Source organism: Triticum urartu, chromosome 3A (genome assembly GCF_056163025.1).
Source record: "Triticum urartu cultivar PI428250 chromosome 3A, HENAU_Tu73, whole genome shotgun sequence".
Classification (NCBI taxonomy): domain Eukaryota; kingdom Viridiplantae; phylum Streptophyta; class Magnoliopsida; order Poales; family Poaceae; genus Triticum; species Triticum urartu.
In genome coordinates this window covers 622,829,953-622,849,612 of record NC_141875.1, presented here as the reverse complement: position 1 = coordinate 622,849,612, position 19,660 = coordinate 622,829,953, and the positions used below count along the sequence as shown (strand labels likewise).

Here is a 19,660-nt window from a genome sequence, read left to right as displayed (position 1 = left end):
TCGGCGCCCGCGGCGTCGCTCTCTCCCGCACAGTCGCCGTACGTACGGACCCGGTTACAGCGAAACGACGCGAGGAAGTTTCGGCTCCGTGTGAATGGATGCATCTCTTTCGTGTCTCGTCATGTCTCTAAGCGATAGTGGCATAGTGCACGTCTTTTTTGGCTGCTGCTTTGTGCTTGATGGACAGGCAGAAAGGTGCCACTGTCGATTTACGTCTTGGAATCAACGCGTAGCATGATTTCTCTGTGGACTTGCGCGAAATTCTCGAGAATTTCTTAGGCTCCAAACGATAATGATGGCAGCCGGCTCCATTCCTCTTGTGAAACCCTTCCTGGTTAGCCTCTTTGAACTGGATTGAAGAAATTTCATTCACAATTCCTATGTTTTGTAGTAATCATGTACACAAATTGCACTTATTTTAGATCGGAGGGAGTACCTCCATTTCGTGCTATGTACTAACATCTAAGAGTATTGACATTCGGACTTGGCAAATTGGACCCCTCAAGCACCCGCGAACGTGACTGGACGCGGTCGTGGACAGTGACCGGTCTCGCCTTAAATTTGCTCTTATGCGTCCAAGTCTCTCATATTTCATCCACCAGATCCATACAAACCATACAAAATAAATCTACTACCTTCGTCCTGATTTACTAGTCTCTATTGTATTTTATGTCAAATTTTGATCATACATTTAACTAACAAAATGTTAATGCATGTCATAAAAAATAATATCATTGAAAATTATGTTCAAATACGAATCCAACAATATAATTTTTTGTGACATGTATTAACATTTTGTTAGTTAAACTTTGATCAAATTTTGGCACAAAAATATAAAAGAGACCAATAAATCAGAACGGAGGTGGTACATACTGCGACACGCTAGCTACGATCATCGTCGGAGTTGTCCATGACGTCGGTGTCGAGCGCCGGCTGGACGAGCGCGTAGGAGGGCTCCGGCTCCTCCTCTTCCTCCTCCTCCTCCTCATCAATGTACGCGAGCAACTCGTCGACTTCCGCGGCGTGCTCCGCCTCCATCTCCTGCCGACGATGACGTCTGGCCTTCGCATCCGACTCCAAGCTGGCCTGCTGCTCCGCCTGCAGATCGCGTCCCCAGTGTCCCCCAGATTCTCCTCCTCCTCAACCTCATACTCCTTCGGATCCATCGCATACGGAAGTAGCCCCGCGGCGATCCGGGCTTCGCGCCTTGCCCGGATCTGATCAAGGAGCTGCAGCCGGCGCTCCGGAGTTAGATATGGGTAGCTCCTTACCCGGCGGCATGGGGGCATGGCTACTAGTAGTGGCGGGCGGCGAGTGAAAAGTGGCAGCGACGATAGACGGCAGGGGGAAATGTGGACGGGTAGGATTTCAGCGTCGGTGCGATCTGAAGCTCGTCTTCTTCGTCGGATCAATGGCGCCGCGTGACACCGCCAGCATCAGTCTAACGTGGCAAACATGCCTGGGCGTTCCACGTTTGGACTGGATATAAGAGGTGCCAATCAATCCGGGCATTTGAGCCATGTTTAAGCAATCCGTCAGGGTCGCATTTTTGTGACCGGTCAGTGACCGGGCTGTCCGTCCGGACGTTTGAGGCGGGGTTTGGGTGCCCGGCTGCGGATGCTCTAAATCCTGCGTTTCCTATTCCTGCGTGACACGATAAAGTGATAGAGGCTCTCCCATCAGGCCAGTCCAGCGACCTCTTTCATTCTGTCAATCTACGCTCCAGATCTCCCGAGCTTTCTTTCTTCATCAGCTTCCACCGAATCCGGCACACAAAAAAGGCGCCACCGGCTAATCCAGGCAGAAAGAGACGACGAGAGAGCGTCACCATTTTCGTTCCAGGACGGCGACTGCCACTACCTCACTAGCATGAGCAAACACTATCTTCTAATCCCTCCGGTCACAATCTTATCGGACAAAACACAACACAGCACAGCATCAGAAAGGTACTTCACTGAAAAGAAAGCTACACACCAACAGACAAAGCAAACAAACAAACATGCCCAGTTACACCCCGTTCTGCACGATAAGCATGTCTCATGTCTGATGTCTCTTGAAACTAACGGCAAAGTAATACTTTATTGCCGCGACGCCATCGATGTCTCGACAGCGGCATGTTGGCGCGAAATATAACTGCATTTTTATTCAGCATGTAAAGGAAACGGATGAGAGCGAGTTAGTTACATGTAAGAAGACGTCGTTTATTCAGGCCAAAGAGGCAGAGCTGTCACTTTGTATCCTGTGTTTCCTGCACCTTATTTCTTTCATAGGGAAACTTATGACTGATGAAACCTGGTCGGTTGCAGATTGCAAACCGACACCGGATCGCCTCGCGTCGCATCCAAGGATGCTCCTCTATACATGTCCACCACCTTATTTGTCAGAAACCATGGGTGGTCGGCCTTCTATAGCCGACGAAGCCGAAACCTCGATCGAGCACTCTAGCACTTGAGGTCATTTCATGTCGACGGGTGTTAGCTTCTCCTAACGAATTGGGAGCTGACTGGGTGCACATCTTCTGTTGAGTTCCCTGCACACCCTTTGTCCTCACCAGTTTACTGTTAGGCGTTCGAAGCTAAAATTAAATAAGTTGGCTAACATTCATCTTCAGCGGAAGCTTTCACGGTCTTGCGATAACGCGGAAAAAGCATTCGCTTGATCTTCTTTTCAGCTGAACGTTCAGATAACGCCTAAAACCAAAAGTCCGGAAAGGTTATTCTGGATTGCATGGAAAGGCCAGAGGTACTTTGAAAAGTTTAAGCCCAATAACCCACCTGGGCATTGAATGAAAATCGAACGGTCCGAGCTTCCAAGCCAGAAAAGGCTCTGACATCGATACCAAGACTATCGACACCTATCAAACTTGCATCCTGCAAAATGAATAAGACTGAGCTCTATGAGAAAATCAAATTGAGTCATGAAGGTAGAAACAGCAATGTCACAACCAACATATGGAAAGGTACTGTTATAATCTCACAAAATATAAACAAGGAGAAAATGTCTGTTGATGCCATTTTTTATACTGAAGTATTAAGTTTGGAGCTGTAGGCAAAGCAGAGCTTCTTGTATATAAGAATGATTAGTTTCAGATATTGTACTAGATGTAAATTCACACATATTACCAGGATTAAATTTCAGGTAAAGTATGATAGTTCCACTAGATGTAAATTCATGCATATTACCAGGATTAAATTTCAGGTGAAGTATGATAGTTCAACTCCAAAGTTTAACTATATGCAAATTCACACATATCACCAGGATTAAATTTCAGGCACCGTATTTTTGAGGAATTTTTATTTTTTCAGGAATAAATCAGGTACAGTATGATAGTGCAACTCCAAAGTTCAGTTGATGGTAAGAATTATCCTATTCATCATGCACAATAACCCACTTAGGAGTATCGAAGCTGAGTAAAGCATTACTGAACAGAAACACACCTCTACTGTAAGGCCTTTTTTCCGGCTACAGAGGGACCTTAGAGCCATGGTACACTGATCACTGTTTTCTTTGACGCGTTTTATAATGTCCGAAGCATGATTTGAAAGAAGATCTGGTTCTGCATCTTGAAAGTCTTGTGGATCAATCATAAACTGCAACAATCAACATGATGACTACCAAGCCAAGAAAAATGATGCTGATTATTTACCATTTTCACTTTACAAAGTAATACATCGATTGAAGTATCCTTTACTTGTCAACTGAAAGCATTGGGCTGAAGAGGGATGCTTTACCTGCTTACCATAGACAGAAAACAGCTCAATTGACATCATTTCCAGCTTGTAGATGGTTGAATCAATGCTACTTTCCGTATCGTTGATGTCCGATTTCGATTTATCACCATCTGAATATTCAGTTACTATAAGTTATACGGATGTTCAAGGCAAGTGACTGAATGAAAGATTTAAACTGATCAAATTACCAATTAGGCCATTGGTTCCAGAAGCTGGCCGGGGTTCTCTGTTGTATTCCTCTGTTAGGTTGACTCTTATTAGAACAAATAACTGGATAGAAGCAGATGACTGATAAAAGCAACTATGAGCAAGCTGAGAAGCACCTCTCCAATTAGATGAATAACCATCGGCACTGCATTCAGCACCAAATAAACTCCTCAAATAAGACTCTTCTTCTATAAAAGCAGGTCTCAGGTATCCTACAATAGAGACACCGTTTGATGGATTATCAATCTTCTCCCCATGATTATCATGAACAGCCTGCATAAGAAAAGTGTGCTTAATGTGATTAAGGAATGATGGAGATAAGGTAGTGCTCCATGTGACAATTCAGGCTATGAAATATGCTAGCCAATGCATCTACCATTTACTTTTCCGAAACGGAATGCATCTACTATGTAATAAACTTCTACAGCAAAATTCAGGATAATAGTAAAAAAATAGGTGGAGTTTTGCAGATTTTATTTTGTTCTGCACTTTAAAATGGCATGTTTCAGCAATCCACTCCAGTTTTTGGCGCAGCTTTTATACACCATAGTAACTGACGGAATGCGTATAACAGAGCAACAAAAATATCTATAACTCATTTATGTCTGTCTCTATTCTCCTTTGACTAGCTGAGTGCATATCTTGATTATTATTTTTGTTCCGGTTGACAAAGAGCATGTAGAGAGAAATTTTAGCAAATATTGAATTCTTATACCCTTTTTAGTCTTAATATGCGTCTACCTGATAGGCTAAGATTGTTCTGGGTGTGTTATTTACCTAGGACACCCCCACCCCCACCCCCACTTACCCTCCATCGCAAGAGAAGGCACTTCGATTTATTTCAGGAGTTGCTTATCACACAGTAAATGTTCAGGACTTACCTTTGTCAAACACTTGGCAAAATATATAGGATGTATTGAACGCATCGTCACCGGCATTCCCCACTCTATAAGAATATCCGTTATTTCTGTGTCAACCTGTGGTATTTCACAGCGGAGAGCATCAATAATGACACGGTTTGTTGTTAATGAGAAAACTGACAGATAATGCCAGCTGAAAGCAGCTACAAACTTTCTTAGCGAACCTTGCTGTCATTATCATGCATGTCCATAGAATCCTCAACGACCACGTGGTCGCTGAAATCACTAGTTACCGCACTAGTTTCACCGATAATGGCACCATCCGTTCCGATCAAAACTGTCTGCAATAAAAATGCCATTTCAACCGTAAGAAAAATATTCTTGCAGCCAAAACGTTGATGCACACTACACTTGAGAATAGCGTTCATGTCAAACAAGATAATATTATGATGACTTCATCACAAAATGCAGACTCAAGAACTAAGTTGACGATGCACCACAGGGTCCTTATAATGCCAACTCAAAATGGAATTTGGAAGACAGTGAACCGTTTTGGCCTGTCAGTAGACCATTGATAATCATATTAAAACATCTGTGCTTGTCAAGAGACACACCGACGGAAAAGGAAACAGAAGTCATCTTACCACAGGGTTGTTTGCATCATCATCTTCCAAGATGTTCCCATCATCAGGTACTTGAAAGAAAATGTCTGTATGCAATTTCGCCAGTGTAAGTGTTAGATGCACAACATGGTAAATGATGAAGATTCTTCTGTAAAATATGTGCTAGCGCACCAAGGAGTTACCTCCATAGTCATCAACAACATACTGAAATTCTGACCAAGAAACATGTCCATGAGGTTCATTATGGACCCTGGCAGGAAATACGAGCAATCCCTTGCTATTTGCCTACGCAAGATGGAAACATTGTCCAGCAAACGATAAGATATTTAGTACAGCAGGGCGGATTTATGTCAGTTATTTACAAATGTATGCTCGGACTTAAGCCAGGGCACTTTATAGTCATTGCTATGCCGAATTAAAACGACCGGATGCACTTAGCAACAAAAGCACTGTTTTGCTATCATAGGTTACCTCTACTACTGTTCTAGCTGTTTCTACATCTGTCAGTGAAATGTCTTTTTTCTTTGGGCGTTCTTTGATTTCTTCAAGAGGATGGTATCCCCGATCTCTCATGTACTTGGAATTTGGCACTGAATCTGAGTAGTCTGCAGCCACACGGACTTTGGAGAGGGATGAATCCTGATCAGTTGCCAACCAGGAAGGCTGAATTGATCCAAAAGTGTTTCGGCATCTAAAACTACAATACATTGTTACATCAGTCAGGTCCAACCAAAAAGCGTCATTTAAGGGAGTAAGTTGAAGCAATGAAGGAGGGAGTGACCTTAAACTTGAGAAGTCATGAAATCTCTGGGCGTGAAATGGGGTTCTGATCCAGTTTATAGTGGCTCCTGCCGACATTGGTAAACTCCAGCGAAGGACAATCTTATGTCTGCGAAAATACACCAATTGGTAACTAAGAAAATCACTGTATAAACATGAAAAAGAAAATAACGAATAAGAGATTATGCAGTAGATATGATTTTTCTTTTACGACAAACGAAATTGTATTTCTTGCAAAACAAAAGTGGCATTAATCGCCAACTTACAAGTAAAAATGGCTAAAGCAGGGACTGAAACAATTAATCAATGGCATGACTAGTCGCAAAGCGAAATGTTAATTCCTTGGGCAAAGGCAAGGTGCACAATCAGCATTCCCCCTTCTCCAGCAGTGATCCCAATTCAGAGTACAGAACAAGCCAACCATCTAGAGCTCCTCAAATCACAGCAGTCTAACAGAGCACAGAACACTGGATACAAATTGGGAGAAAGATGATTTTGAAAAGAATAACAGAGCACAGAACAGTGGATACGAATTGGGAGAAAAAGGATTTTGAAAAGAAAATTCAACAATTCATGTAAATCCAATAAAAGTGTCAGCATTCCTCCTCCCAACTGCAATTCTACATGTCCCCGAAGAAAAGAGCCACTCTGAATTGTGCGAATTGCCGCTCACACTAACCAGCAGCACAGTCCGCAAATTCTATTTTTTGTTTTGGTCCCTTCAATCCATAACCCTAGTTCCTGAACGCCTCGCTTTTTGGTGGGGCCTAGCGGATCAAGAACACTGGCAAAACTGAAGCCGCTGCCGCACGCAGCACAAAATCGCACGCTCCAACACAGAAGTGACTCGACCAAATCCTCCAGCGTGAACCAGGAGCTGCAGTGAACGCTCACGTCTTCAGGAAACAGTTGCACCGATGAAGAGACAGCCGTCTGGCGGCCGCCTCCGCTCATCCCCTGTTCCTCCGACGGCGGTAGAAACAAGATTACTTCTGTTCTCCTCCTCCTGAGAGCAGTTCTTTGACACCACCGCCGTCCCCCGAGATCACGCAGACAGACGCTGGTCGCGACCAATATTAATTGGAGGGGAAAAAAGAGAGAGAGAATAGCAGCACGCACCTTCACCTCGCCAGCAAGCCGCGGTGGGATGGTTTGGTCCCTGAGACCCAAAGCAGGGACACGGAGAGGGCAGGATCGGAGGAAAATACGGGACGGAGGCGGCGAGGCCGGCGACTCGCTCGCTCTCTCGAGCAGCCCCGGCACGGCGGAACCCGGGCGGATCACGGCGGCGAAGAGTGACGGTGGCTGGCTGCAGAACACGGCCTTGGCGAGCCGCGAGGAGCCTATTTTCTCTGCTCTGTTTCCTCTGCCCCTTTCCTCCCTCTCGCCGTGCGCTTTCAGGCGTGGGGCAGCGGCACCACGGGAGGGCCCTTTTGGTAATTTGAGTTTATTATAAGTTTTTTTTTTGCCGCTGTGCTGACTGCTGACCCAAGTTCCAAACCAATTTTTTATGTTCCCAGCTGCAGATTCTTCTCTCTTTGAAACTGCAGATTCTTGTGTATGTCTCTCTTGTTTTCTGAATGTTTTTTTGTTTTGTTTCTGAATGCAACGCACAGCGGCAGTGAGATGTTTTCGGTCCGGTTGGGGTTGGTGAGGAGTGGATCTCGAGGGTAATTTCCGCATTTAAAGTGTACCGCGCTGGCCCCACTGCTGCTAAAATGAGCGAGTGAATGATGTTGGCAGGGACACTTTGGGCGGCTCACGCTTTAATTATTCTAAAGATCACATGTGTTGGCGGTTTTGGCACACAACTCTACGTACAACTCCCCGCAAAACAAAACACAAAATTCCACTCCATTTCCTTCGATTTTTCTTGCCAAATCCCGTCAAATTCCTACGTATTAACATCACTTGGCAGTAGAAGAACTGTGTAGGAGTAGTTTTTTTAGAGGAAAACGGAAATTGGCAGGGTCTCACTCATCATGCAGCATGTTGGTGTTGGGCGATAAGCCTCGTGCGCAGCGGATGAAGGATGTATGGATGGCATTCGAGTGAGAAGATACCCGAGATAGGAGAGCATCTTCTATTGCACTATGCGCATGCATGTCAGTTGGGATGGGATGGGATGGGATGGGATGGACGTGTGCCATGTGTCGTACCTAGCCTGAGACCTCCAATCGCATCGCAGGAGCGGCCGGGGAATATGTCTTCCATGTTGTACCATTCCGTTGGCATCAAAGTTTGGGCCTCCGGGCGGAAGGAATCTGCAACGCCAGCCTCACGCTCCTGATCGGCTGGATTATCAGGCGAGGAACAAGACATTTTCCACAGCTGCAACCTATTTTTGCATCAGAAAACTTTCCGTTTTGCTAGTATTTAATTGGTATGTTTGTATCCTCGCTTTTGGTTTGGGAAAATGACGTGTAGGGCCATGTGTTTTGGTTAAGGTCACCCGTAGTGTGGGGACATGTACATCTACATATACTGCCGTGCCGCCAACAGTATGACACGGCCCATGTGATGTGAGAGAGACGCTCACGCTCATGCTCCGAGCAAGCAAGCAACGCTCTTGTACGATACTCCAGCACTTGCTGTTACAAACAACAAGCTTCGAGCACTCACCGATTTTGCCACTCTCATTCCCATCTAATGTGTGGCGTCGAGCCGTGACGACGTAGTACTGTGTTTAAACATAAACACACAGTACTACATCGTCCCGTTGGCTAGTCGGCTGGGGTAGCTGCCAGCCCATTCGAGTTTGAGTCTCGACTTCTATAAAAAAATACCAACGAAGGTTAGCCTTTGGGTTATTTTTTTTAACATAAACTAGGCAGGCAGGCAGGACACATATGTTTTGCACCAGACGGCAAACAACCTTTTTCAGTTTCTACTACTCGCTGTCGCTGACGACGCAAAATCGTGAATCGTGCCGTGCGGCGGGCGCTGAGCGCCTTGCACCGGCACCGAAATGGAAAGCCAACCGCCGGCGCCGTGCACGGCGTCGTCGTCACTCGTCACTGCCCGCCGCTCACGAGGTGCCCCAGACGGCCCAGCCCATAATATACACGTGCGGGCCATCTACGGCCCAAGCCCACCCAAACTGGCCCGGGCCTTCTCTCCGTCCCCGACGCCGCCACGCCAGGCTCTGCTGCCCGCAGACCCTGACCGGAGCGGACCGCCGGCCGTCCGCCAACTCCGGCGGTAAATTCTCGCTCAGAGACCGCCGCTTCCGTGGTCGCCGTCATCAATCTGCGGTGGTTTACTGCAGCCAGGTCAGTCCCCGGGCTACTCGTTCCTCTCGGCACAATCTGCGTAGGTCTCCCCCCTTCGTCGCCTGTACACGAACAATCGATGGTAGACAGATACCGCGAATTCCAGCAGGAGGATAAACTACTGCCGTTGAGCAGTCGAGCGCTGTTCTTGTTGTTTACTCCCGTTTAGCAGCCGAAATTTCTCTGAAAAACCGCCGCTGTCCACTGAAGAAATGTGCCTTGCGGGCTTGCGGCGCGTGGTTGGGTCATGGATCCTGTGATTTTATTTTACCTAAGAACTGCGCTGCGCTGATTTACTGGTGATATTATGCTTCCCCTGAGGCTGAGATGATGCTGACCGGTAGTCACTCGTGAGCGCACTCTATTCCAAGCTCGGGTTTTCCAACTTTTGATTACTGAACTGAATTTGAGCCATAGAATTTCACGGTGGAGAAGCCCCCCCTGGATTCGTTCTACTCCTGGAGTATCTTGGATAGATGCCGCGGCATAAAGCATGGAACGAAACTGGAATAAGTGGAGTGGCCAGTCAAGCCACATCATCTCTCTATTTTTGTTCCAGTTTCTCGAGAAAGAAATGCACAGTAGAAAATATTTTAGGGATGTAAAGGAAACCTCCGCCGTATATTGGATTGAAAATAGAACAGTGATATACTAAGAAAAGCTCATAGTACAACTTATGGTTACATTGCTGGAATAGCTCTAGGAAACAAAGGGAAAGCTGAAACAACACTGATACTTGGGTAAATAATATTAGAGACTGAGATCCACAGCTGAAAACTCCTGCTGCGGTGCTTCTTCATCTTGAGATAGTCTTCAACTCTTCTGTTTATTCTTCCCACGTCTCATCCTGAAAAGAGATGGGTCAAGCGATATGGTTAACATGTCCCGTGACTATACTTTGGGAACCTATTTACTTGACAGTCATCTAACCAATGCAGTCTTTTTATGTTGAGTTTATGTAACTATCTTGAAAGTTTAAACTCTGTATTACAGCAATTCAAATTCAAAGAGATTATATACATTATGTAAAATTTTGAATGGTACTATACTGTTGCCACATAAAAGCCCACCAGGAAACTTACATTTCGAGAAATCCTTCCTTGATGCTCATGACAGGCGATTCGGTGGTGGCGGGGATTGGTGGGAGTTCATAAGTGATGGTGGTGGAGAGCTGTAGTGGTGCAGAGGCTGTGGAGATGTTGAAGGAACTGGTGGCGCTTTTGCATGAGGAAGCTGAATCGGTGGTGGTGGGGATTGGTACGAGTTCAGATATGGTGGTGGAGAGCTGTAGGGGTAAAGAGGCTGTGGTGATATTGATGCTGGTGGCTGATTAGCATGAGGAACATTTGGTTGTAGATGTTTTGGTGGTACAGGTGGAGAATATTGGTAAGGTGGGGGTGAAGATCCATAGTTAGATGGAGGTCGAGAGTTATAATGGCGAGGAGGCGCTGGTGACAATGGTAGAAGAGGCGACTTGTAGTTGTACGGAGGTGGGGACTGCAGGTATGGCAGCGGTGGAGCTACGTGGCTGTTTGGAGGTGGGGAGTTGTAGTAGTATGGAGGTGGTAAATACTTGTGGGTTGGTGTTGGATTGTTAGATGTTGGTGGAGCTTGGTAGTTGTTTGATGGGGGTGGCGAAGAGTAGAAGTTCTGGGGAGGTGATGGATACTGATACGATGGAGGTGGAAACTTGTTTGAAGGAGGTGGTGAATGCTGGTGCAGTAATGGTGGGGATTTGTAGTTGGATGGAGGTGAGGCATGGTATGGGAGTGGCTGTGAATTAGATGGATACATCGATGGTAGAATGTGAGGTTTTGAACATCCAGCAAATGTTTTCTTTGATCCAAATGCCATTACTTGGTTGGCCTGGAGAACCACTTCTTCATTGGACTTTGAGTAAACGCTAACTCCAGAGAGATTTAACTCCATGGGCACATTGCAGTCAGATCCTCCTGCTGCTGCATGGAGCTCAACCTTGCACGAGTCAGCCCCAAAGGTGCCGCTAAGTGGCAACCCGGTAATGGCCACACTGTATTTGCCATTGCTTTCGGTGTAGCCAAATCTCACTATTGCTTGGTCATTGGCCTGGCAAGTGACCTTGACCATGGCTCCTGCACCAGATAATGATAAAAAGTATTTAGTTGCAGTATGAAATGCTGAAAGACATTTAGGAAGAATGAACAATTTGTAAAACATCATCCATCTTCTAAGTAGTTTTTCTCTTCGATGAATTTAGCTACAATTTGGGTTCACAGTTCATCATGGTATTAGTCGCATATCCATATATGTGTATCCTCGGTCTACTGTACTTTGGCCTACCTGGTAGCAACTTTAACTTGATGTTTTTATTTAAGCAAGAATGTATAGGCTTCTATAAAACACTAACAATGCCCTGTACCAAAGGAAATGTGCAGATCCTTCTTGTGCAGACTTTGGAAGATTCTCTTTTTGTAAATATAGCAGATAATAATGATAACCAAGCTCAAATTTTTCCTCTAGCCATGTTCTTGGATCTTCTGTATGATATGCTTGAATACATTTTCTTGTCACCAAGTAGTGTTTAAGCCAGAAAACTATGAACAAGAAGAAACTCGACGTATTTCCAAGCTGACTGCATTAACGTGCTTAGATAAAGAGAACTGCAAATAACCAAAATTTTACCTTCCAGGTGCTCCTTCCCATGCGATTCTTCTGGGTGTGCCTCATTGAAGCATCTATAGCAGTATGCTTTGCCTATCACCTTAATGATAGGAGCATACGTTGGCGATGCTGAAAGAGAAGGTGGTGGCAAGCTTCTGGCTGCCTCACTGAGCATTGCAAAGGCAACCAGCACGGCTAAGACCAGCCATAGCTGACCCTTTGGCTGGTGTCCAACGCTTACTTTCATGGCTGGACAGTGCTTTCTCAAGTGAGAGGAGGAGATGGGAGAATGTGAATGATTTTGGCTTTGGTATGGATGGGTATTTATAATGTTCAGGGTGGCACTTGGCAGGGTCTCTGGGGAAGCAGGTGGAGCTGGTAAGGTAGTATGGCCATTTGAGTGATTAGAGCCTGTACTTCCCTAAAAAAAATTAGAGCATGTACTTTGTCAACCACTTGATTTCAGGGAAGAAATGTGGAATTTAGTTATGATTTATGATAACCTTTGGTGGTTGGAGTATGTGTATATAAATCTGCTTGTATGTTATTTCAGAGAATTACTATTGTAGATTTTGAAGTAATCGCAGATACACAATTATGTTAGCCATGAAAACTTTCACCGGCCTGATGCACATATTTATTCAGTTGCTTGTAAATCCTCAAGGGTCTTTGTACACATCTTTTGCAGTTTATCCTGCATACTGAATTCATCTCACCTGAATGTAAAAGAGCAGAGCAGTTTTGTATTTTTTTTTCTACTCCCTCCGTTCACTTTTATAAGTCGTTTCAGACAAGTGAAATTGAGCTGTTTTGCACAATGTCTGAAACGTCTACAAAGCCTTATAAAAGTGAACAGAGGGAGTATTTATCTTAGAAAAGTTCATGTTTCATAGTACTCGATAGCATAAACTGGAAGTTTGTGATGGAAATTTTCCTACGTTTCTTTTAGAAATATTGCAACCTGAATTGTGTAAACTCGGTGTCTTTGAAGGTATATCATTTATCAGCTCTGACCACGGTAGATCGAGGTGGTGAATTTATTTTTATTTTTATTTTTTTGGGGGGGGGGGGGGGGAGGTGGTGAAGGTTAAAGCCTTATTTACCAAAACTGGCAAAGTTCCAGGTGTGTCCACTTGGAATCGGAAGAAACACATGATTTGTCAGGCTACGGTATCAAATGAAAATAGGCCTGGCCGTCATCATCGACTTCGATGTCAAGACCGCGGCGGTAACAAGGTTTGGTTTGATGTCAATTGCGCCGGGCACCTAAGTTTCCACTCCATGGAGCGTTCACAGTGGTGCAGTTAAACCGAATCCATTCTGGTAAACATCTACAGTGCGGCATCTTTGGTTGTTCCTCATAGGGGTGACCTGATGCTGATGCAAGGTAACATTTCCAGTCCGTTGATGGCTACCTCAACCATTTTTTAGACTCCGTCTGTCAATATTTATTCTTAGCTGCAGATTCACCCTTGTTTAAAAATAATAAAATAGTACAGGAAAAATGGATTCACCATTTTTTTTGGCAGCTGGTGGTAGAATCTGACAAGAAGTCGGAGAAAAAGGTTAAATGAACTGCCACATTATCTTTGTCAGGTGAGCCGAGGAGAGTGAGTGGCATGTGTAGCTTCAACTGCTCAAATATACTAGGCCGCTGACCACAATGTAGCAGCTCACCAAACCAAACCCAGGGCAAAGAAAGCAAAAGGTGTATGTGCGCCCTTGGTCAAAGGAAAGCTTTTGCATCCATGTCTTGTCTCCTCTGCTCCATGAATGAATTGAGCAGGTTTAACTAACATGCTTTGATCTTGTTTTTCCTTCTAGTTTGTTCTCTTGCAATCATCTGCGAGACTGATGTTTTAGAGTTGGAGACTTATATTTGATTAGTAAGAGAATAAGAATGGATTGATATTTGTATGTTCTTTTTTTGAGCTGGATATATGTATGTTCTTGTTTGCCTCAAATGGATGGCATTTGCCATTTGGTGGCATCCAGTTCAGAGACCGAGAGCTATTTGCATTTCCGGGCTTACTGGACTTCAGTATTAAACGACTCAGCCCAATCCAGCCCAGCCCAGCCCCATGGATTGTGTCCATGACATGTTCGGTTCGCTACTAAAATTCTTTTGGCCAAATAATACTTTTCTCACCACATTGTTGGAACCACATAAAACACTAAAGGAAACAGAAATAAAGTTAGAGAATTTTGTTAAAAAAAACTCGTTTGCTCATTGATCGCCATCATGCAGTGCCATCCACCCTAGCAATTCAAAATTTACAAGCAGGCTAGTTTTACCTCCATTGATTTCTAAACCATCTAATTCCCTAGTCAATATGCCCCCATATATGTTCTTCTGAACTTAACCCCAAAATGATAACAGCTCAGCAGATCCAAGAACAATGCACTGCAATGCATAGCCCTCTCACAGGCCATTACCTTCCTCCAGAAGAACACCGTCCCAACTAGCTACCGAGTAACAATAATTGAACACGACAGTAACACCTTAATGGCCATATCATGCATGAACCCTAAGTGCTATGTGATGTTAGTGTTTCTCTCTCTAGCTGACCTAATTAGAGTCGTTCCAGACGCTGAAGAGCTGCGCGCCGGTCATGTCGCTGCTGCTTGTCGCCGGTGGAGCTGAGGCCTGTGCCCAGGCAGCCATCCTCCCCCCGCCGTAGGCTTCTGCGGTGCTCACGAGGTAGTTCTCGTAGGCGATCTTCCCGTCGTCGTGATCCCTGCTCATGTTGCCGCCGCTGTATGCCTGTGCCGCTACCGCGCGTGCGTGGGCATGCGCTGCCACCTGCTCGCGGGCGTGGCTCGCCGTCGCGGTGGTGGTGGTGCTCATGGGAAGCATGTAGCTCTCGACGACGCCGTTGTTGTACAGGACGGAGTTGGAGCCGGTGCTGTGCTCGAGCGAGGCGCCGGCCGCGTTGTCGATGCTGCCGAGGCCACCGTGCTGCTGCTGCATCGCCTGGGCATGCTGCGAGAAGAAGTCATGTGCGCCGCCACCGGCGCCGAGGTTGAGGTGGTGGAGCTCCTGCAGGCTGTGCGCAGCCGCGATCACCGCGTGGTCCGGCTCCTGCTTGCACCACCCGCGCAGCGGCTGCGCATGGGCGTAGGGGTGGTACATGTGTCCACCACCGCCGCCGGAAACCTGATGAGGCGGCGCCTGGAACGCGATGGTCGGCCACGCAACAGCGCCGGCGACAGAGGGGTGATGGTGGTGGTATGCGGCACCGTAGGCGGCCAGGGCGCCCATGTCATAGCCGCTCACCACGCCTGCGTGCTGCTGCTGCTGCAGCGCGAGGGACGACGCCGTAGCCGCCTCGGCGTCCTTGAGGCGCTTGGCAGCGCTACCGATGGGGAGCGCGGTGCTGTCGAGGATACTCTTGACATCGTAGCGCGTCATGTCGAAGTTTGTGACAGCATTGAGCCCCCGGAACTTGATCGCCGCGATGTCGTACGCCTCCGCAGCCTCCTCCTGCGTGCCTACATTACACATGGACGACCATAGTTAGGTGCCAAAGCAATCTACCACTCGACGCCATGCATGCATGCAAGGTGTGACAGGCTAGCTTAATTATTTTAGTTGATCATTAGTTTACTGCAAATGCATGCATGCATGCAGACGCAGCTCGAATATTTTGACTAAATGCACCGGCAGGGGGAGACAGCGGCAGCACTAAACATGGAAGTTACGCTTAATAAAGCATGCACTCATGCACAAAGTATAATAGTAATATGCTCGATGCAACTTGACATGACTTGCAAGTCCATTTTCAACGGGAAATCTACCATTTTGTCGATCCATTCATTGGCATTTTATGGACACATCAGTTGGAATTTGGAAAATGAACGAGTACCGTCCGTATAGAGCTCATAACTAGTTTGCACTGGAGGATATAAATGTCAGCATAAAATGCATCTAACTGTATTTGTTTTTTTGAGAAACACACAGTACAAACGCATACGCTCTAATGTCTCTGAAAGCCGAGGTTGTAATTTCATGGCAACCAAATGTTTATCTTTTAAATTTTGGAAAATCAACGAGTACCATATGTATAGAGATCATAACTAGTCTGCACTGGAGGAGGATTATCAATAAATGCGAGCAGAAAATGAATCTAGCTGTTTTTTTAAGAAACACGGTACAAACGCATACACTCTAATGGCTCTGATAGTCAAGGTGGTAATTTGAGTGTAACCAAATGTATCTTTTTTTCCTCAAAAAAAGTATATATATTTTGGAATCAGAATTCAGAAAATCAACGAGTACCATCTGTATAAAGATCATAACTAGTTTGCACTAGAGGTTTATAACAAATGTCAGCACAAAATGTATCTAGCTGTTTTTTTTTGACAAACACAATGCAAAGGCATATGCTCTCATGTCTCTGATGTTGAGGTGGTAATTTCAGTTTAACGAAATGTATATATTTTGTACTGGACGTGGACAGATGTTGAGTATATATACTTACTGAAGGTGCCTAAGTAGAGATCCTTGTTCCCTGCAACTCTCCCTATCCTCGCTTGCCATCTCCCATGTTGGTGGTGCCTTTATTATACAAAATTCAAATGGATCAGCAGCAATAATCAAATTTTTATGTAGCTAATGTAAGTATTGTCCTCTCGACCTCTACACGATACGATGCAAACAACCAAGAAAAGGAAACACATACCTAGTTACTCCACGATAAATGGATGCGCCTCTGGAGAAACCACTGCTCTTCCTGCACATATACACATTAAACAACATTAGCATTAGTTGATTTGAAGATTGATTTGCTAGCGATGTACCTACATTCACCATATATAAAAGATAAGAGACCAACCTTCGCAAAGACGCCACAAACTCCTGCCTTGTCATGTGCTTCATCTCCTCTAGCTCTTTTTCGTAGTTGTTTACCTAGAAAAAAAAAGAGAAACAGATGCATGTCTTTAACTTCAGTAAGCTAGGCTTCCCAAAATAGAATAATTAGAGATATATATACAGCTATGTGGTTCACCATTACATTGATCAACGAATGATCAAATGGTTTTTTTGACGGTTAAATGATCAAATGGTGATAAATGACAATATGGCTTCTTCCAAAACAATGACAAAAAGATGAGTGTGATGCTTACTGGGAAATTTGTCGTCGTCGTCGCACCCCAATATTTGAGAGCAGCCAAATCATAAGCTCTTGCAGCTTTCTCCTCTTTGTCATAGCCACCTGTGTATGCATTTAAAGATTAGAAGGCATAGAAAAAAAGTAGCTTAAAGAACTGATAGCAATGAATGCATCTACAAAATATGATAAAAACAAATGTAATTACTTCAATATGGATCTTGCTTACCTAGATAGACTGTATGGAGTCGAAAGGCCGAGTTCAAACAAAGTTGGATAAACAATCAAAGAGTAATTTTAATTAGCAACATTGGAGGGGGTTCATCATATATATGTAAGCATATATGTAAAAAAGATGGCACATCAGTACCTTGACGACCCTTGCGTGTTTGCCCTTCTCTTCTGCAACTGTTGTCCCATAAGTGAGCCTCATATCTCCCAGTCCATCTATGCCTATTAAAGCCAATAATAAAAACAAAAAATCACACTTTGTAAGCCTACCATAATCATGCCCACATAACGGCATTCCACATTTCCCATGCATCTACATTATTAATTTATCCTCAAAAGCAAATGGCACTCATTTGATGCAAAGAAGTCAAGAAGAGAAAAATATGAAAACGATACTAGCATCATATATCGCAAAAACAAAAAAAGGAAAGAGACCACATTAGCTAGATCCATGCTTAGCAATATCAGTGTTTGAGTTGATTATTAGCTAGAAAACAAAAATGGCCGAAACTGTATACATTACCTGGATGCTCAGTATAATGACACAAAAAACAATCAAATCTTCCACTTTTCATATATATTATGTTCAAATACTTTCATGTATGGTTGCACTGCACTATAGTACGTATACTACATACCTGGTCACACCACGGTAAATCGAGGTCCGCTGCCCAAACGTGTCAGCCGTCTTCCTGGACGCCGGCGTCTCCACCACCACGCCACTGCTTCCGCCAGTGCTATCCGCACCACCGGCCGACACCACGGCGCCAGAACCAGCGCTGCTGCCACCGGCCGTGTCATCCTTCCGGACAATCGGCAACTCCGGCACACCACGCTCCCCGCCAACGAGCGGCGGCATGCACGCCGCCATGTTCATGGACAGCGAGAGACCCTGTGCCGCCGCATCCGCCCTCTGCTGCTCCGGTGGTTGTGCCGGGGATGGCTGGCTCCGCAGCCAGCTCTTGATCATGGACAGCCCGATGCCACCCCCGCCGCTGCCATTATTAAGGTCACCGTTGGCTGTGGTGTTCGCCATGATGCCAGCGCCGTCGTGGTGGACGCCACCGCCGGAGGAAGCCACCATGACGGAGTCGGCAAACTGGAGGGAGGCCGAGCTGGGGTGGTACAGGTAGCCCACGCTACTGCCGCCCGAGGTCGTGTAGCATGCGGCGCCGCCGCTGCCGCTACCTGCAGGGACGACCATGTTGTTGCCGCCGGCCTGCTTGTGGTGGTGGTGGTGGTCGGAGTAGGATATGCCGCCGAGGAAGTCCTCCAGCTTAGGCTCCGCCACCAGGGCAGATAGCTCTGATCCCCTCATGTTCCAATCTGCGAAACAAACCAATCACAAGATTGTCATACAACTGCTTGATGCACTTAAACCAATCAGAAGAATACTACGATGTGTATGTATCTACCTTGCGGGATGTTGTAGCAGACGTCGGCGCCAGAGACGTCACCTGAGGCGGCGGCGGAGGGAGGGAGCTCCTGCGGGGAGAGGGAGAAGCCCAACCAGTTGTTCACGGTGGCCATGGTGGAAGCTACCTAAAAGCAACACAGTACGTGGAAGTGATTAACTGGTCTCTACTTAAGCTTGCTGTTGGATAGGCCGGGAAAGGGAGAGCAGCAGATCAAGAAGCCATTGTTGCTGGGAGCCCAAGGTTAGGAGAAGCTGGAGAGGCCAAGACCCAAGAGAGCTTTGGAGTTTGGAGACTTGAGCAACTGTGCTACTAGTAGTACAAGTAGTAAGTACTAGTACTGGGGCAGATATTTATACAAATGATTATAGTACTGATCCTTAACGCCATTAACACTCCTATGTCAGAGTGTGAGACTACTGTGGATGGTTATGCACGTATGATATTTTTTTTTTTTGCGGGGAATGCATGTATGATATTAATTCTACAGAGAGGCTACTCCTTGATTAATTAGTGAAATGTACTCTGCGTAGTAGGAAGCTTTTTCCACACATAAAAAAGGGTACTATGTTTTAGTATCTTTGTGCAATACAAAAAACAGTGGCATGGTTTAACTGAGCAGGGACATCTTTTTGCTTGTGCTTTCTGGTGGGAGATCGAGTCCACCATATTTTGTCTCATTTCCCCCCAAAACATGTCAAGATATATGCCTACATGAGTGCACCCTGTTGCCTGCATGTACATGTACTACTAAAGCGGCGCCCTTTACTCGATAACAGTATGAGTTGTC

The 19,660-nt window shown here is 45.6% G+C and overlaps 3 protein-coding genes and 1 long non-coding RNA gene across 4 annotated transcripts; 1 reads left to right on the top strand and 3 right to left on the bottom strand.

Moving 5' to 3' along the window:
• Positions 1-2,060: 2,060 nt before the first annotated feature.
• Positions 2,061-7,614, bottom strand: LOC125545504 (Pentatricopeptide repeat (PPR) superfamily protein). The gene is made up of 13 exons (XM_048709459.2): positions 7,321-7,614; positions 6,203-6,310; positions 5,893-6,118; positions 5,604-5,706; positions 5,443-5,507; positions 5,023-5,139; positions 4,820-4,915; positions 4,055-4,211; positions 3,920-3,970; positions 3,732-3,841; positions 3,438-3,590; positions 2,775-2,870; positions 2,061-2,690 (listed from the first exon to the last, which is right to left on the bottom strand). The coding sequence occupies exons 2-13, from the start codon at positions 6,277-6,279 to the stop codon at positions 2,595-2,597; spliced, it is 1,347 nt and encodes a 448-aa protein (XP_048565416.2). The 5' UTR covers positions 6,280-6,310; positions 7,321-7,614; the 3' UTR covers positions 2,061-2,594.
• Positions 7,615-8,359: 745 nt separating this feature from the next.
• Positions 8,360-12,605, top strand: LOC125545503 (uncharacterized). The gene is made up of 2 exons (XR_007300055.2): positions 8,360-9,473; positions 12,142-12,605. It is a non-coding gene; the product is annotated as an uncharacterized LOC125545503 (long non-coding RNA).
• Positions 10,076-12,360, bottom strand: LOC125545502 (uncharacterized). The gene is made up of 3 exons (XM_048709458.2): positions 12,135-12,360; positions 10,556-11,584; positions 10,076-10,320 (listed from the first exon to the last, which is right to left on the bottom strand). Exons 1-2 carry the CDS (start codon positions 12,358-12,360, stop codon positions 10,581-10,583), a joined length of 1,230 nt encoding a protein of 409 aa, XP_048565415.1. The 3' UTR covers positions 10,076-10,320; positions 10,556-10,580.
• A 1,698-nt stretch (positions 12,606-14,303) lies between the features above and the next one.
• LOC125545501 (uncharacterized) lies at positions 14,304-19,186 on the bottom strand. The gene is made up of 9 exons (XM_048709457.2): positions 18,871-19,186; positions 18,094-18,781; positions 17,595-17,677; positions 17,454-17,462; positions 17,241-17,329; positions 16,949-17,022; positions 16,796-16,846; positions 16,595-16,671; positions 14,304-15,605 (listed from the first exon to the last, which is right to left on the bottom strand). The coding sequence occupies exons 1-9, from the start codon at positions 18,983-18,985 to the stop codon at positions 14,683-14,685; spliced, it is 2,109 nt and encodes a 702-aa protein (XP_048565414.2). The 5' UTR covers positions 18,986-19,186; the 3' UTR covers positions 14,304-14,682.
• Positions 19,187-19,660: the final 474 nt, after the last annotated feature.

Excerpts from the sequence above, each read along its gene's own strand:
- LOC125545504 (XM_048709459.2), bottom strand. The coding sequence starts at position 6,279 with ATGTCGGCAGGAGCCACTATAAACTGGATCAGAACCCCATTTCACGCC. Across the intron at positions 5,508-5,603 it reads TGTTGTTGATGACTATGGAG|ACATTTTCTTTCAAGTACCT; the intron begins GTAACTCCTTGG and ends AATTGCATACAG. Across the intron at positions 3,591-3,731 it reads TTTCTGTCTATGGTAAGCAG|TTTATGATTGATCCACAAGA; the intron begins GTAAAGCATCCC and ends TGATTGTTGCAG.
- LOC125545502 (XM_048709458.2), bottom strand. The coding sequence starts at position 12,360 with ATGAAAGTAAGCGTTGGACACCAGCCAAAGGGTCAGCTATGGCTGGTC. Across the intron at positions 11,585-12,134 it reads TGGGAAGGAGCACCTGGAAG|GAGCCATGGTCAAGGTCACT; the intron begins GTAAAATTTTGG and ends TATCTGGTGCAG.
- LOC125545501 (XM_048709457.2), bottom strand. The coding sequence starts at position 18,985 with ATGGCCACCGTGAACAACTGGTTGGGCTTCTCCCTCTCCCCGCAGGAG. Across the intron at positions 16,847-16,948 it reads TTTGTGGCGTCTTTGCGAAG|GAAGAGCAGTGGTTTCTCCA; the intron begins GTTGGTCTCTTA and ends GTATATGTGCAG. Across the intron at positions 15,606-16,594 it reads TCTCTACTTAGGCACCTTCA|GCACGCAGGAGGAGGCTGCG; the intron begins GTAAGTATATAT and ends TGTGTAATGTAG.